At 39.5% G+C, this 19,065-nt stretch overlaps 1 protein-coding gene across 5 annotated transcripts in view; it reads left to right on the plus strand.

Moving 5' to 3' along the window:
• The window catches only part of LMNTD1 (lamin tail domain containing 1), a 489,113-nt gene extending 474,389 nt beyond the window's left edge, over window positions 1–14,724 (plus strand). For all 5 annotated transcript variants that reach the window (XM_070789936.1, XM_070789935.1, XM_070789934.1 and 2 more), the window contains 2 exons: window positions 5,830–5,893; window positions 12,217–14,724. In XM_070789936.1, the coding sequence (XP_070646037.1) occupies window positions 5,830–5,871 (42 nt within the window). In that variant the 3' untranslated portion in view covers window positions 5,872–5,893; window positions 12,217–14,724. The remainder of the gene's footprint in view (window positions 1–5,829; window positions 5,894–12,216) is intronic.
• Window positions 14,725–19,065: the final 4,341 nt, after the last annotated feature.

The raw sequence follows: 19,065 nt of genomic DNA on the forward strand, positions 1-19,065 counted from the left end.
GAGTTTCAGCTTTAGCATCATTCCTTCCAATGAACACCCAGGGCTGATCTCCTTCAGAATGGACTGGTTGGATCTCCTTGCAGTCCAAGGGACTCTCAAGAGTCTTCTCCAACACCACAGTTCAAAAGCATCAATTCTTCGGTGCTCAGCTTTCTTCACAGTCCAACTCTCACATCCATACATGACCACTGGAAAAACCATAGCCTTGACTAGACGGACCTTTGTTGGCAAAGTAATGTCTCTGCTTTTGAATATGCTTCTAGGTTGGTCATAACTTTCCTTCCAAGGAGTAAGCGTCTTTTAATTTCATGGCTGCAATCACTATCTGCAGTGATTTTGGAGCCCCCCAAAATAAAGTCTGACACTGTTTCCACAGTTTCCCCATCTATTTCCCATGAAGTGATGGGACCAGATGCCATGATCTTTATTTTCTGAATGTTCGGCTTTAAGCCAACTTTTTCACTCTCCTCTTTCACTTTCATCAAGAGGCTTTTTAGTTCCTCTTCACTTTCTGCCATAAGGATGGTGTCATCTGCATATCTGAGATTATTGATATTCTCCCGGCAATCTTGATTCCGGCGTGTGCTTCTTCCAGCCCACTTTATTTGCTCACTAATGCATTTACCTACCATCTGTGATCCATATTGCACATTGCAGTGCGTTCATTTTAGCTGAGGACTCAACAGCTGCTACCATCTTCCATACCAATGTTGTTATAGTGTTGTTTTGTTGCTAAGTCATGCCCTACTCTTTGGCAACCCCATAGACTTTGTCCACCAGGCTCCTCTGTCCATGGGGTTTCCCAGGCAAGAATACTGGAGTAGGTTGCCATGTCCTTCTCAGGTGATCTTCCCAACCCAGGGACTGAACTTTCGTCTCCAGCATTGCAGGTGGATTCTTTGCCACTGAGCCACCAAGGAAGCCCATTATTATAGTAAGAATGACAATAGCGTTCCTTGATTTCTGAGGCTTACAAAGCCACACTTTAAAAATCAATTAAAAAAACAGATGAAACCAGAACATAGATTATGCAGGAATGAAACAGTTAAAATTTCATCAGTGTAAGCTCTATATTTAGATCACATTCTTGGTTTTTTACTTTAGTTTAGACTGTGGGCCATTTCTGACTCATTACAGTTCAATAAACTCAGCTTTATCTGTCCTGAGATCAAAGTGTTTTTCTCCCATAAGAATATACTTCCAATCCGTAATGGTAACAAAGGGAAAAAATGCATCCTCCATATTAGTGTCTGTTCTGGTTACTCCTGTTTAGACTTGTATTGCATTATTTACATTTATCAGATTAAGAATTTAGAATGTCAAAGGTCACTTTTCTGTGAATGGCCATATTTTCAGTTAATATCATATATATGTATACATGTATATATATATGTGTGTGTGCGTGTGTCTATACATATATACAGATGGCAGTATTAGTCAACAGTATTACTATAATTGATACACAGAAATTTTAAAACAAAACTTGACTGTCATGTGGAGTATAGAAGGCCAATTAGTTGGACCTTTTAAAGTCAGACTGAGTAGAAAATAATTGCTTGTAAGAATATTACAAAATGCCAAAGGTTTCTCTTCATTTTTTATTATTGAATAATAGCATCAAGAAAAGGAGGAACTTTTATAAGAAAAATTATATTAAATAATATGTTTAAAAGTAATGATTTTTCTCTTCTGCTGCTTGATTTCAGAAGATTTAGATTGTAATATCACTATAACTTCTGTAGGAGTTTCTTTTAAAAAATAGAAAGGAGAGAACCATTTATGCGTCTCTTCTTCTTTTTTTGTGTGTGTGTAATAAAGTTTTATTAAAGTATAAAGGAGATAGAGAAAGCTTCTGACATAGGCATCAGGAGGGGGCAGAAAGAGTACCCGCTTGCGAGTGTTAACAATGAAGTTATATAATCCAAAGAATATCTGGAGGTTGTAAAGACCTCATCAGACCTACTCCCATAATTTACATTTTAAGATAACACTGTCCTTAGGCAAGATACATCCTTGTAAAGACCAGGTCTACTCCCATAATTAACATTTTAAGATAACAGAAGGTTGAATCCAAAGACTGTCCTTAGGCAGGATACATTATTGTTATATAATCCTAAGGAATGTGGAGAAAGAAAAAAAGTTTGCCCTTTCTTCCTCCTTGAGAATTCCAGACCCCTCTCTCCTTGGGGACCCCTAGACTCCCTATCAACCTGCCTAGGAACCGACTCTCTCATTCCCCCCTTTTCTTTTAGGAGAATTATGTTGCCTAGGGAAAAGGGGCGTCATTCTCGTTCCGTAACTACTTCCGAGCTGACAAGGGGCGTTGTCCCTAAATTGGTGAGGCAACATATTCTCCTAATCCTCATATTGAGGATATCTGATCCAGGGACCCCAAATAGTAGTTGCAGGAAACTACAGCAGTAGCAGGAGTTTGAGCAACCATTTGTAACTTAAAAGCTTTCATGCGGCTAGAAACAATTCCAGTTATACAATTATAGATGTAGGGAGCAAAGAGCAAAAACAAAACAAAAAAGCAGAATCAAAATTAGAAGTCACATTATGTCCATAGTTAAAGTGCAAAGTGTTGCACCAGTCCATTTTAGGGTTGGTAGATGTCATCAGATGAAGAAGAGGCATCGCATGTGATTGTTGTCGAAGGTATTCACAGACTTGGAGAAAGTCTTTTCCTTGAAGTGGGGATGTCCACCACGGGAAGCCTTCCACTGACCAAGAGGGGAGTGCTCCACAGACCCAGCAGTTAGACCGATTGTGGAATGCAGCATAGGAGTGAGCCCAGAACAGGAAGACATTGTCTTGAGGATCAAACGGCAGACTCAGGATTTTTGGAGTCAGCAGAAGTAGACTCACATAGATTATTAGGCCCATCCGCTGCCCTTTGCTTAACTCTAGAGCTCGGGTCAGGGCCACAAGCTCCGCCAACAGAGCACTGGTTCCCTGGGGGAGAGATTTTGTTTCCAAAACCTGTTCAGCGGTCACCATGGTGTAACCTGCTTTACGCTTTCCATCCCGAACAAAAGAACTGCCATCTGTAAATATTTCCATGTCAGGATTGTCTAATGGGGTATCCTTTAGATCCTCCCGAGCTGCATAGTTCAAAGTTAGGAATTGAGAACAATCATGATCAGGTGTTTCATTTTCCTTTTCAGGAAGGAAAGTGGCAGGATTTAAATTTCCACAAACTTTAAGCTTAGTTACTGGTCCTTCTAACAACAATGACTGATACTTAAGAAGCCTACTGTCTGTCTCTTCTTACAGCTGAAATAAAAGTTTGTTTAATGACCATATAAAGAATTCCAAGATATTAGCCCTAATGATAAAATGATTGGGTAACTTCATGACTAGATCTTGTATTTCAAAACATTTCAACATTATAAAACAAAAGTATTTTAAAGTTATGAAAGATTATAATCTAATTTATGAAAATACATCATTAATGACCCCTTGCTTCAGAAAAGTAAAAATACTATTTTTGGAAGTCAAAATATTCAGATTAAAGTTACTAGGTGCTAAATATTTCAGGATCAAATAACCCAAGAAATTACCACCATCACACTCTGAAATGGAAGCACTACCAGTAATAATCCCATCATTAAAATTCAAGAAATTATAGAGGGGAATTTTCTGTAAGTGTTTGCAGCTCTAAAATACAAAACTCTGCTGAAGAACAAGGTTTTGGGGTGCAATTCAAAACCTTCATCTTCAGGCTTGTCATTCTGGAAGCACACACGTAAAATATTTACAAGAGTGTTTCATGCCAACAAATTGCTCCAGAAGATGAGAAGCGATGGCTAGATTGTTCTGCCTAAACCATTGCCTGTGTAAGGAAAATATCTTAGAAGCCTGTTTATATTCCAGGTCCATAACTCACTGTTCAGAAAGTTAACACTGTGATGTGCCAAACAGCATCCTGATTCATTAGATTTAGAAACCTATTAGTGGCTAAGAGAATCACTGTGTTAACCAGCAACACCCTGTGTTTTTGTTATTCTTTCTTGCACATCACATTTTCACACTTTGTAATCAGTTCAGTTCAGATGAGTTCAGTCGCTCAGTCATGTCCAACTCTTTGCGACCCCATGAACCACAGCATGCCAGGCCCCCCTGTCCATCATCAACTCCCAAACCCATGCCCATTATGTTGGTGATGCCATCCAATCATCTCATCCTCTCTCATCCCCTTCTCCTCCTGCCCTCAATCTTTCCCAGCATCAGGGTCTTTTCAAATGAATCAGCTCTCCACATCAAGTGGCCGAAGTATTGGCCTAGAATGTCGATGTTCACTCTTGCCATCTCCTGTTTGACCATTTCCAATTTGCCTTGATTCATGGACCTAACATTCCAGGTTCCTATGCAATATTGCTCTTTAAGCATCGAACCTTGCTTCTATCACAGGTCCCATCCATAACTGGGTATTGCTTTTGCTTTGGCTCCATCCCTTCATTCTTTCTGGAGTTATTTCTCCACTGATTTCCAGTAGCATATTGGGCACCTACTGACCTGGGGAGTCCATCTTTCAGTGTCCTACCTTTGGCCTTTTCATACTGTTCATGGGGTTCTCAAGGCAAGAATACTGAAGTGGTTTGCCATTCCCTTCTCCAGTGGACCACATCCTGTCAGACCTCTCCACCATGACCCGTGCGTCTTGGGTGGCCCCACACGGCATAGCTTAGTTTCATTGAGTTAGACAAGGCTATGGTCCACATGATCAGATTGGCTAGTTGTCTGTGATTGTGGTTTCAGTCTGTCTGCCCTCTGCTGCCCTCTCTCAGCACCTACTGTCTTACTTCAGTTTCTCTTACCTTGGATGTGGGGTATCTCTTCATGGCTGCTCCAGCAAAGTTCAGCTTCTGCTCCTTACCTTGGACGTGGGGTAGCTCTTCTCGGCTGTTGCCCCTGATCTTGGACATGGGGTGGATCCTCTCAGCCATGCTTGTGGGCTATCAAATACTAGCAATTCACTTGACAATTCTTCTGAACTCACAGAGAAGGAAAAGAGATAGGCATGACTGAGCAGCTTCCCTAGAGTGGTCTTTTCCAGAGGAGTGCATTGTTATCTGCACCTAAAATATTATTTTTCTTTCCTCTCTTGTTTTATAAGAATAAAACAACATTTCATCTCTGGGCTAGAAGTCATTTATACTTGGGATCATCCATCCAGTACTATTTCAGTTTGATACGCTTGGTTTTTTCTATGTAGGAATTATATTTCAACAAAGTGACTTTCAGTCCCTGCCCAAATAGATGGAAGTGAGGGAGGCCACCACCCTACCCTGGTGATGAATAGTCAACTCATTCATCACCAGCATAGAGCCACCTAAATTGGCAGGCTAGGTGGTGTCGGCTTCTGTCCACACATCTCCTTGTGTTAATAACTCTCTCCTGATGCAACCTTATTCCTGAACCTCCCTTCACTGGCTACTGCATCATTGTGGCTGCTGAAACTGTAGAAAGCATTTGAGGAATTTTACAGGCTGGTAAAATTATTCTGCAACCTCAGTTTTTAAAAATACATCTTCAAGATATTTTTTCTCTCAAAGTTTTAATTATATCTTGAAATTTATGTTCCCTTTTAAAATGACTCAAAGTTTGGACTTACCGATCAAATAATACTTTTCCAGTGGTATTTAAACACTTTGATTCAAGTTACTATTAAATATTGTCCTTATACCTTAGATTTTTTCCTTCAAATGAAAATAATCCTTTGGTTGTTAGTTTATTCCAGGGTTTATTTTAATGTGGAAAAAATAATGCTTGGCATATAGGATCTTGCCCATCTGCCTAACCTCGAGCCTTTTTTGGGGTTTGCAGAGATCAAGAAAAAACAGGACATCTGAGTTACGAAAGCAATAGGCAGTCGATTCAACATCTAAAGGTGAGTATATAGAGATATTGCAAATTTGCCTTCTTTGCAGAAAAAGAAAGCTAAAATAATTTGTAGATACATCTTTAGAAGCCATCAGATCATGGAATTTTTTCATATATCTGTAATGATTAATTTTCTGTTAAATATTTATGTTGCTTTTGGAGCCATCAATTTTTGTCATCTCTCTTGTATGATAAACTTTCTAAGAATGAGAAACAGAGAAATAGCACATCTTTACTTTTTGCCTTCATCCTACCTTTTATATCCTCATCCTATCCTAGTTGATGGGTAAGAGTGACTGAAATTCAGAGTCAGTTAGAATACTTACAGAAATGCTCTGTGACAACCTAGAGGGGTGGGATGGAGGTGGGGGTGGGAGGGAGGTTCAAGAGGGAGAGAATATATGTATATTTATGACTGATTCATATTGTTGTACAGAAGAAACCAACACTTGTAAAGCAATTGTCCTCCAAATAAAAATAAGTTCAAAGAAGTTTTAAAACCTCAAACATTAAAAAAAAATAATAACAGCCAATGTTGGCAAGGATGAGGAGAAACCTCCATTCTCATTCATTGCTAAAAAGAGAAGAAAGTCCTTTCCAAACTTTAAAAACCATTTTGCAGCTATACCAGTACATTTTAGTTCCTATGAGCAACAAAGTATTAATAGTATAAAAAACTTATTCTGGTTAAGGAGACTGTGGAAGCTGTGTAGTTGTGTATCATTTAAATGGTGATGAAAGAGTAGGAGCTCTGGCCTCTACTGTTTAGTTGATAAATGACTTTATTTATTTTTTTTTATGCTTTTTTCTTTATTCTTTTTAAAAGTATGAAAGTATGATAATACATTTACAGGAGACTTGGAAAATACAGAACAAACTTGGAAAATACAAACAAACAAGCAGAACAGATAAATGACTTTACATTGTTTAACCAGTCACTTCCTACCTTGCCTCATCTTTTTCGTGCTGATATTTACATCTAAGTGATATCTACAATGACTTTCTGTTTTATAAGTGGTTGTGTTTAAACTCTTGTCCCAAGAGCTGATGACAAGACAATTTGGGGTCAAGGACTCTTTTTGGTCAGTATCCTTCTTTAGTTGACATCCTTTGTTGCTCTAGTCCATGACTGATGTACTTATATGTCTTATTGATCTTTTTTTCTGATGAAGCTTTGTGTTTACTCCTTGATTTCAGAATAAAGCTACAGGCACTGGATCCCTAACTTGCTAATATTCTAGACTCTGCTGACAAAAATGACTTAACACTACTACCCTACACAGCCTGCTGGCCTTTCATGGTCCCACTAGTCACCCATGTCTATGTACCAACCTGCCGAGTTTTCTCTGGTTGCTCAGCTGCTAGTTTCTTTCAGTTTGTCCCTGGCTCGGTTTTTCCTGATCATCTTCTTTTTTTCTGAATGTTACCTACTCTTACACAAGTCCACTCTTTCCATTTCTATAGCCTCGTTATCTTTGAGCTTCCAACCTCTTAAAAACATGATGGCTGCCTCTTCCTATTCCTCCGGGAAGTCGTCTTCTCAGACACTTCTCATAAAACATCAGGGCTGTAAAAGAATTTAATTTAGCTACGTCATTCTAGAGTGAAAGAAACGGAAGTCTGTGGAGACAAGTTTATCAACATTCACCTAGTAATCAACCACAAGGCCAAAATTAAGGATTTTTTCATTGCAAAGAACTGGAGAATCCAGCCTTGGCCCCCACTGATATAATTTCCACTCCCAGAAGTCTTCTAGACTTCTAGTCTATCTACACTGGGATCCGTTTCTTCCAGCTGGCACAGCCCTGAGCAGGGGGGTCATTGAAATGCAGAGGATGGGATCTGAAATCTGCCACAGGCATTAGCAACCAGCACTTCTATACTTCAATTACCCTTCACTTCCTGTAACCAGAAGGGAATTGCACTGCATACTCAAAATGCAGATGAGATGGAATAGGGACGTTATATTCAAAACAAAAACAGGACTTTGTTCTAGTCGGTTTTGGTTGGAAAAACCTGTTCTAAATCCTCTCATGGGATGTTGAATAACATAATTTTGGCAAACGTTTTTAACCTTTGTTGGTCTTCTTCAGACATTATTCTGCTTAACTACCATGGTCACAGATCTGTTCTCTGAGCCTCTCTGTGGGAAATTGTTTGGTAGCTCTGAGTTTTTTTGTACCTACTCTGTTTTGAAAAGTCCTAGTTTTATTGAGACGCCTTTCTTTTGTTTTCTCAGAGCCTCCATCCCCAACTGGTGACATCTTTAGGATGGATCATTAATGTGCTCTCAAAATATTTTCTGAAGCTTTTAGTGGGAGCAAAATTTTACTTCATCTGTCAGTGAACGACTTCTGTATTGCAGTCATATCTGGTGTGTCTGTTCTTAGAAAACTGTTCAAAGTCATTATTCAGTTCCCACTGGCATTCATAATCATTCCTTGGTGACTTATATTGTTATACATCTGTATAGGATTTCATGGTTTTCACATTATCTTGTTTGAACCTATGAGATATAGGTAGGGCTGATATTATCTCCATTTTATGGCTGTAGAAACTTCAGCTCAGTGATTCAGTGACTTTCCTAAAGTCACTAAGATAGTAAGTGGCAGAGTGAAGACTAAAATCTTAGCCTAATGCCAGTGCTCTTCCACATGACTCTACTAATCAAGCATGAAGATTGTCTTTGTCTGATTGCACCCCACCCACTTGTCTGAAAGGCAAAAACACCCCCCAAGTTTAGAAGTAGGACTAGAAAAAGACATCTTCATTCACATGAAAAAAGCAATTTGCTACCATGAGACTCTTACGACATCTCCTTACACCAAAAAAGATTCAAGTCTTATTTCCAAAACTGCTAATTGAAGAATGTCAGTTACAAACACAGAAAATCAAAGTTCAATCTCCAGCATCTCTGACTGCTAATTACATTTTTACACTAACCACATTTCTATGCTACAACCGAATAAATCCATGCCTTGCACTTGGAGTCACAGCTCCCAGAAGCTCTTTGCTCAGTTCTTTGCAAGGAACGTGTGAGAGTTCTACTGTCTGACTAATGGGCCATGCAGATGGATGATGCCACAGAAGGCTGCAGAAATAGAACTCCTCACAGGTTAGAGTAGAGAACTTTGGCAAGGCCAAGTCATGTCTCTGTCTGCCACCTGCCCCATGAACTCTCAGACTTGCCATGAGACACTGAGGAATCTAGAATGAAGAAAGAAGGAAGACAGATCAAAGGCAGAAGTGGAACTTGTTACATTTCATCGGTACTGTCCTCAAGAGTATGCCATTGCAAAAAAAAAGAGAGAGAGAGAGAGGGAGAGAGTATTCAATTGCTTAGGCCCTGGGAGGAGAGCAGCAAAATTGCAAACATGGCATACTAAGTTCATAATTGGCTAAAGTTCTTACACTTGTAAGGCACTCTTGTATTCAGTTCCGTTCAGTCGCGCAGTCGTGTCCGACTCTTTGCGACCCCATGATTTGCAGCACCCCAGGCCTCCCTGTCCGTCACCACTGTTGTATTAGGGCTCCTAAAAAAGTAGTACTGATAGAGTCCTTCCATGAACTGGTCTGTGTTCACACACCAGTTACTGTTCTAAATGGCCCAAACTGGACAGCTCAAACATGGGATGTCCTTCTTGTCCTCCTCTGAACCTTCCTTGGGACCCTGACAAGAACTTGTGAATATGTATGTTAGTCATTCAATCATGTCCAACTCTTTATGACCCCATGAACTACAGCATGCCAGGTTTCCCCGTCCTTCACCATCTCCTGGAGTTTACTAAAATTCATGTCCATTAAGTCAGTGATGCCATCCAACCATCTCATCCTCTATCATCCCTTTCTCCTCCTACACTCAATCTTTCCCAGCATTAGGGTCTTTTCCAATGAGTTGGCTCTTTGCATCAGGTGGCCAAAGTATTAGAGCTTCAGCTTCAGCACCAGTCCTTCCAATGAATATTCAGAGTTGACTTCCTTTAGGACTGAGTGGTTTGGTCTACTTGCTGTCCAAAGGACCCTTCAAGAGTCTTCTCCAGCACCACAGTTCGAAAGCATCAGTTCTTTGGCACTCAACCTTCTTTATGGTCCAACTCTCACATCCATAGTTGACTACTGGAAAAACCATAGCTTTGACTATTCGGACCTTTGTTGGCAAAGTGATATCTCTGTTTTTTAATGCATTGTACATTGTACATTGTCTAGGTTTGTCATAGCTATTCTTCCAAGGAGCAAGTGAATTTTAATTATGTGGCTGCAGTCAATGTCTGCATTGACTTTGGAGCCCAAGAAAATGAAATCTGACACTGTTGCTACTTTTTCCCCAACTATTTGCCATGAAGTGATAGGACTGGATGCCATGAACTTAATTTTTTGAATGTTGAGTTGTAAGTCAGCTTTTTCCACTCTCCTCTTTGACCTTCATCAAGAAGCTCTTTAATTCACTTTCTGCCACTGAAGTGGTATCATCTGCATATCTGAGATTGTTGATATCTCTCCCAGAAATCTTGATTCCAGCTTGTGAGTCATCCAGTCCAGCATTTCATATAATGTACTCTGCATATAAGTTAAATAAGCAGGGTGACAACGTACAGCCTTGACATCCTCCTTCCCCAACGTTGAATCAGTCCATTGTTCCATGTCTGATTCTAACTCTTGCTTCTTGTCCTGCAAACAGGTTTCTCAGGAGGCAGGGAATGTGGTCTGATATTCCCATCTCTTTAATAATATTTCACAGTTTGTTGTGATCCATGCAGTCAAAGGCTTTAGCGTAGTCAGTGAAGCAGAAGTAGATATTTTTGGAATTCCCTTGCTTTTTCTATGATCCAGCATATGTTGGCAATTTGATCTATTTTTCCTTTGCCTTTTCTAAATCCAGCTTGTACCTCTGGAAGTTCTCAGTTCACAAATTGCTGAAACCTAGCTTGAAGGGTTTTGAGCATAATCTTGCAATCATGTAAAATGAGTGCAATTGTACAGTAATTTGAACATTCTTTGGCATTTCCTTTCTTTGGGATTGGAATGAAAACTGACCTTTTCCAGTCCTGTGCCCACTGCTGAGTTTTCCAAATTTGCTGACATGTTGAGTGCAGCACTTTCACAGCATCATCTTTTAGGATTTGAAATAGCTCAGCTGGAATTTCATCACCTCCACTATCTTTGTTCATAGTAATGCTTCTTACGGCCCACTTGACTTCACATTCCAAGATGTCTGGCTCTAGGTGAGTAACCACAACATCCTGGTTATCTGGGTCATTAAAAGGTTTTTTTGTACAATTCTTCTGTGTATTCTTTCTGCCTTTTCTTAATCTCTTCTGATTCTATTAGGTCCTTTCCATTTATGAAAGGAGTTTTGAAAGTCTAGTGATTAAATTTTCTGATGTTAGCATTTTCTATGTAGATTTTGTTGTATGTTTCTTCCATCTATGTCTTTCTCCTCTCAGTGCTCAAGGTGGACTGTTTGCAAAATTCTTCAGTCAGTTGAAATTTCAAGAATATTTGTTTCTCATAACCTCCTTTCTTTCAAGTCTGTTGGCTACCCTGTTCTCTGTGTTCCCAGCCACACCTTCTTGTGCCACAGCAAGGTTGTATGAGAGAAGTAAAACCACCTACAATTTAGACTCTTCTCCACGCTGGACCAGAGATACTCCATAGGTTAGAGGAAACTACATGTGGGTGAGGTGTCTTCACTCCATTTCCTCAGAGGTAGGAGAATATAAATATCTCAGACTAGAAGTCTCCTGCTAAGACTCCTAGATAAGATTCAAGCAGTTGCAACAGAGAAACAAAACTTTCTCTTTTTTTTTTATGTGTGTTACCTGCTATGTTGTAAATCTGGGGCATATCTTAGCTATTTAGTGGAAAAGCTAATCAGATACTACTTAAGTACCACCAAGAAGGAAATGTAGGGGTGAAAGTTTAGAAATGATTTATTAAGCTGGTTGTCTCAGAATCATTGGGATTTTCATAGTTAAGACCAGAAAGAAATAGTATCCATGATCAGGTAGTGAAGTAGCTACACTGCTTAGAAGTCACGACTCAGCATAAGAACTGTAACCTGAATAAGCACACAAATTACCAAGTTGAGTTAGAATGAGAGAAAAGCGAATACTCCTTTTACCCTGGCAAAAGGTAAGGCATCAGCAAATAACTTCTTCCTGTTATTGTCCCCCATCCATGAGTCTGTTCTAGATCTGCTGTTTCCATGTCTTCATTTAAGAGGAATGTGAAGAACTTGATCATTTCTACTTTATATTGCTCTGACAATTTCAACATGTTTACAGTCTATATTATATCTCACCATGCATTTCCATTTTATCTTTTGTTCAGGATGATAATATTCTAGTCTGGAGAACAACACAAGGATGCCTAACATGATGCAGCCTGCCTTCCACACAGGAAAGGAGAGGAAGCCAGCAGCAAGCAAGAACATGGTTTCCTTTAGAAAAGATAATTCCTCAGGACTTTCCTCATACCATTTGTTAGAGAAGGGAGATAAGAGTTTGTGCACAAATTGAAACATTTGTTGTCCAGGCTGTTACAAAGAAAAATACTGGTCAAAAGCAAAACCATCACCGTTTTCATTTTATGCACATGAAGTTTCCCAAACATTAATTTCAGTCTTTTATACCCTGCCCAGATGTTAGGTCAACCACTTCTGCCATTTCTGCAGATGCATTTTCCAAAAACACATGTTTTAGGAATTCCAAATCTTGTGGTCTGTCTGATTTTCTACACTAGGAATCTATCTCTTTAAAGCATGTGTTAATCTGGCTTCCTAATGTCTAGAAGTAATAGAGTACGTTTCTATGGGATAACTAGTTGGGAGTTTTTAAACCTGCCTGCACGTAACTCAGATTCAGCCAAAATAATCTCTTCTACCTTGTGACACTAGGTACAAAATCCCATAGATAGGAAATACCAAGAGTGTTTTTATTAAGTAATCTGATGGAGCTACTTTTTTTTTTTTTACACAATTCTCACTTCTTATTCTTTAGCGATCTTATTCTATACTCATCAAGAGTATACAAGTTGAAAAACTAATGAACTTGTTCATTTTTAATGTTGACCTTCTCTTCATAGGCAGAAGGTATGATTGCTTCTGTTTCTGAGAACAAATCCTGTCTATGCCTCATAGCCCAGCTTAATGTATTTTAATTTTTGTTTATTTATATAACACATGCAGAAGATGGGGCATATACAGTCTTGAAATGTGAGAAGGAGCAAGAAAAGTGAGGATTTTCCCAAAATAATATTACTCTGTTTGAAAAAAATAAAGAAATGTAAAGTGAAAGTGAAAGAAAGTGAAGAAATGTAAAATAACCCCCAAACCCATTAGTGGTGACCACTGAGTTTTGTTTATTATATCCAAATATCAAGGGCTAAAAATACTTTATTTTTAAAAAGTCACATTCCATGGAACTCAAACATATACTGGTATACCAGTATTAATGGCAGACTATTCATAAGTAATAAAAGATGAAAACAACTCGTGTTCATCAACAGATGAATGGATTCTTAAAATGTGGTATATACCCATCAGTTCAGTTCAGTTCAGTTGCTCAGTCGTGTCCGACTCTTTGTGACCCCGTGAATCACAGCACGCCAGGCCTCCCCATCCATCACCAACTCCCGGAGTTCACTCAGACTCACGTCCATCGATGCCACCCAGCCATCTCATCCTCTGTCGTCCCCTTTTCCTCCTGCCCCCAATCCCTCCCAGCATCAGAGTCTTTTCCAATGAGTCAACTCTTCGCATGAGGTGGCCAAAGTACTGGAGTTTCGGCTTCAGCATCATTCCCTCCAAAGAAATCCCAGGGCTGATCTCCTTCAGAATGGACTTGTTGGATCTCCTTGCAGTCCAAGGGACTCTCAAGAGTCTTCTCCAACACCACAGTTCAAAAGCATCAATTCTTCAGTGCTCAGCCTTCTTCACAGTCCAACTCTCACATCCATACATGACCACAGGAAAAACCATAGCCTTGACTAGACGGACCTTTGTTGGCAAAGTAATGTCTCTGCTTTTGAATATGCTGTCTAGGTTGGTCATAACTTTCCTTCCAAGGAGTAAGCGTCTTTTCATTTCATGGCTGCAGTCACCATCTGCAGTGATTTTGGAGCCCCAAAAAATAAAGTCTGACACTGCTTCCACTGTTTTCCCATCTATTTGCCATGAAGTGATAGGACTGGATATCATGATCTTCATTTTCTGAATGTTGAGCTTTAAGCCAACTTTTTCACTTTCCTCTTTCACTTTCATCAAGAGGCTTTTTAGTTCCTCTTCAGTTTCTGCCATAAGGGTGGTATCATCTGCATATCTGAGGTTATTGATATTTCTCCCAGCAATCTTGACTCCAGTTTGTGCTTCTTCCAGTCCAGCGTTTCTCATGATGTACTCTGCATATAAGTTAAATAACCAGGGTGACAATATACAGCCTTGATGTACTCCTTTTCCTATTTGGAACCAGTCTGTATATACCCATAACAATGTTATTCATCCATTTAAAAAAATGTTAATATATGCTACAAGATGGTTAAACCTTGAAAATATTATGCTAAATGAAATAAGCCAGACACAAGAGGACATTTGTCTGAGGTACTGAGAACAGGCAAATTCATAGGAATGGAAAGTACAATAGCGCTTACCAGGGGCCAGGTCAAGGGGAGAATGAGGAGTTGTTGTTTAAGGGGCACAAAATCTCTGTTCAAGATAATGAAAAAGTTCTGGAAACACTAATGATAGTTGTACAATATTGTGAATGTACTGAATGCTGCTGATTTGTATGCTTAAAATAGTTAAAATGGTAAACAAACAAATAAAACTCTAATAAAATCTTATCAGTATTTCCAAGATGGGAAAAAAGGCATATGCCAGATCTAAAGCATCTGAGAAGACTTACACCACTTGACAATAATTTGTCATGAACTTTTTGGTTTGAGATAAAAGGAGTTCACATCAACCCCAGCATAATGATGCAGCATAAATATTTTCTAGTCACTAGGCCACCCTGATTACATCATTTCCTTAGTCTTTAGACACTTAGGCGTAGACTTGTACACTTTCAGACAACTCTCAGGAACACCTTGTGCCACTTTGAACCGTGAAGTGTGATCTTTGAGTCACACATTAGCTGAATTGTGTAGGCTCTTCGTTCTTTTTCATAGTTACCACAGAAACTGGGTAGCCATTGTGTTGTGCGGAGACAATAAGAGCATCTAAGGGTGTACATCAAAGTTACCACATTTCATGGTTCATAATCTCTTCCAGCTGACTCCATGTGTGATTATCATGTTCGCATTGGGAGTATAAACATACAACCCAAAGGACTCTGGGAACTGAAGCCAGGAAAACATCTCACCCATGCAGGCGTCCCTCCCAACCTCCTCCCCTCAAAGATTTGTGAAAGGAACACATGAAAGAAACAGCATGTGAGCCTCAGGTGTTTCCAATTATATCCCTCATGTGAGCAGAGATTTCCTAATTCAAAACATATTTTAGCTCAAATAGTCTTCCTTATACTTGAAGACTGTGTATCTTCAGGAGAATTTCATCTGATTCATATCCTATTCATTGACACTTCATCAATAACAACATCTCCCCTGAGCTCTTCTGTAAGAGCACTTCCTCTCTGGGTGGTCAAAAATACAGTGCATTTAAGTACTGATTATTTTCATGAAGCACACTCTCAGAAAGTGTATAACCTTTTGCCCTTGCAAGAAAAAGAAATAAATGCTCAGTGCAGTAGATTTCTTGTCAGTGACATCACCATGGAGTTTTCTAGCACAAGCCTAAACCATCTTCCTGCTCAAGGACAGTCAGTCTCTCTAGAAATGGTATAGAGGGAGGAAGACTGAGTGATATAAATATATCTCCTATGCTGATATAAATCATTAACTGCCTAAATGTTAATACTACTCAGGCAAGACTATTCAGGGATTACAAAGAAAGAATGTGGGTTTGGAGCATTTCGTTTTCCTACGTTTCTTGAATGAAAGATTTAAGACTGATCCTTTAGGCTTCAGCAGGCTTAGACAGCAGCAAGCTTTATCTTATGGTCCCAGAACTTTACCACTTCATTGTTGCCTCTTTGAGTTTGGTGTAGCACTCTGCTTATAGCCATCTTATAGGAGTTGTGTGAGGATTATTTTATGAAGTATCTGAATAATAAGTATTGTTAAATAATATTCACTGTTTAGGGAAACAAATTCATCTACAGATGGATGAACTACATGAATTACAATGAAAATAAACCCCAAACTTTACCTTCTGCTTAATATGCCACAAAAAATAGGTGAATATTTTAAGCCCTATCCCAGTACTTTTCCTCTCTCTCTCTCTCTCTCTCTCTCTCTGTTACACACACACACACACACACACACACACACACACTTTATGATTTTGGCATAAAATAGTGAAAGAAATTATGAAAGGATAAATTGTTCTTATGATGAAGTGTTTTTGGTTAATTGCCAATGAGCCTTGTAGAGGAATCCAAATTTTCAGATCAGTATCAGTGCTAGAGTTCTTGAGGGGATAAACTCCTACTCTTGACACTTAATCCCAAATCCAAGTAGAGGAGGCTTTCATTAGAATCTAGCCATCTGAGTTAAGTTTTAAATGCGTAGTAACAATACAACTTTGTGCTCAAATAATATAAATGGTTACCACTCAATTATGTTTATAAAAATAACCACTTGAAATATATCTAATAGTCATATCCAAGAACTTAGCCATATTCTTTTTAGTCCATTACAAGACAAAACAGATGCAAATAGAAATTTTATTTTTCAGCTCAGTTCAGTCACTCAGTCGTGCCTGACACTTTGCGACACCGTGAACCGCAGCATACCAGGCCTCCCTGTCCATCACCAACTCCTGGAGTTTCCCAAAACTCATGTCCATTGAGTCAGTGATGCCATCCAACCATCTCATCTTCTGTTGTCCGAATCTCCTCCTGCCCTCAATCTTTCCTAGCATTGGGGTCTTTTCGAATGAGTCAGCTGTTCACATCGGGTAGCCAAAGTATTGGAGTTTCAGCTTCAACATCAGTCCTTCCAATGAACACCCAGGACTAATCTCCTTTAGGATGGACTGGTTGGATCTCTTTGCAGTCCCAGGGACCCTCAAGAATCTTCTCCAACACCACAGTTCAAAAACATCAATTCTTCGGCGCTCAGCTTTCTTCATAGTCCAACTCTCACATCCATACATGACCACAGGAAAAACCATAGCCTTGACTAGATGGACCTTTGTTGACAAAGTAATGTCTCTGCTTTTTAATATGCTGTCTAGGTTGGTCATAACTTTTCTTCCAAGGAGTAAGCATCTTTTAATTTCATGGTTGCAATCACCATCTGTAGTGATTTTGGAGCCCCAAAAAATAAGTCAGCCACTGTTTCCCCATCTATTTCCCATGAAGTGATGGGACCAGATGCCATGATCTTCGTTTTCTGAATGTTGAGCTTTAAGCCAACTTTTTCACTCTCCTCTTTCACTTTCATCAAGAGGCTTTTTAGTTCTTCCTCACTTTCTGCCATAAGGGTGGTGTCATTTGCATATCTGAGGTTATTGATATTTCTCCCGGCAATCTTGATTCAAGCTTGTGTTTCTTCCAGCCCAGCGTTTCTCATGATGTACTCTGTATATAAGTTAAATAAGCAGGGTGACAATATACAGCCTTGACGTACTCCTTTTCCTATTTGGAACCAGTCTGTTGTTCCATGTCCATTTCCAGCTGTTGCTTCCTGCCTTGCATACAGGTTTCTCAAGAGGCAGGTCAGGTGTTCTGGTATTCCCATCTCTTTCCGAATTTTCCACAGTTTATTGTGATCCACACAGTCAGAGTCTTTGGCATAGTCAATAAAGCAGAAATAGATGTTTTTCTGGAACTCTCTTGCTTTTTCCATGATCCAGCGGATGTTGGCAATTTGATCTCTGGTTACTCTGCCTTTTCTAAAACCAGCTTGAGCATCTGGAATTCCATGGTTCAGGTATTGCTGAAGCCTGGCTTGGAGAATTTTGAGCATTACTTTACTAGCGTGTGAGATGAGTGCAATTGTGCGGTAGTTTGAGCATTCTTTGGCATTGCCTTTCTTTGGGGTTGGAATGAAAACTGACCTCCAGTCCCGTGGCCACTGCTGAGTTTTCCAAATTTGCTGGCATATTGAGTGCAGCACTTTCACAGCATCATCTTTCAAGATTTGGAATAGCTCAACTGGAATTCCATCACCTCCACTAGCTTTGTTCGTAGTGATGCTTCCTAAGGCCCACTTGACTTCACATTCCAGGATGTCTGGTTCTAGGTGAGTGATCACACCATCTTGATTATCTGGGTCATGAAGATCTTTTTTGTACAGTTTTTCTGTGTATTCTTGCCACCTCTTCTTAATATCTTCTGCTTCTGTTAGGTCCATACCATTTTTGTCCTTTATCAAGCCCATCTTTGCATAAAATGTTCCCTTGGTATCTCTAATTTTCTTGAAGAGATCTCTAGTCTTTCCCATTCTATTGTTTTCCTCTATTTCTTTGCATTGGTCATTGAAGAAGGCTTTCTTAACTCTCCTTGCTATTCTTTGGAACTCTGCATTCAAATAGGTATATCTTTCCTTTTCTCCTTTGCTTTTCACTTCTCTTCTTTTCCTAGCTATTTGTAAGGCCTCCTCAGACAGCCATTTTGCCTTTCTGCATTTATTTTTCCTGGGGATGGTCTTGACCCCTGTCTCCAGTACAATGTCATGAACCTCCATCCATAGTTCATCAGGTACTCTATCAGATCTACTCCCTTAAATCTATTTCTCATTTCCACTGTATAATCATAAGGGATTTGATTTAGGTCATACCTGAATGGTTCAGTGGTTTCCCCCACTTTCTTCAATTTAAGTCTGAATTTGGTAATAAGGAGTTCATGATCTGAACCACAGTCAGCTCCCAGTATGTTTTTGCTAACTTTATAGAGCTTCTCCATCTTTGGCTGCAAAGAATATAATCAGTCTGATTTCGGTATTGGCCATCTGGTGATGTCCATGTGTACAGTCTTCTCTTGTGTTGTTGGAAGAGGGTGTTTTCTATGACCAGTGCGTTCTCTTGGCAAAACTCTATTAGCCTTTGCCCTGCTTCATCCTGTACTTCAAGGTCAAATTTGCCTGTTACTCTGGTGTTCCTTCACTTCCTTTGCATTC

Source organism: Bos indicus, chromosome 5 (genome assembly GCF_029378745.1).
Source record: "Bos indicus isolate NIAB-ARS_2022 breed Sahiwal x Tharparkar chromosome 5, NIAB-ARS_B.indTharparkar_mat_pri_1.0, whole genome shotgun sequence".
Lineage (NCBI taxonomy): Eukaryota > Metazoa > Chordata > Mammalia > Artiodactyla > Bovidae > Bos > Bos indicus.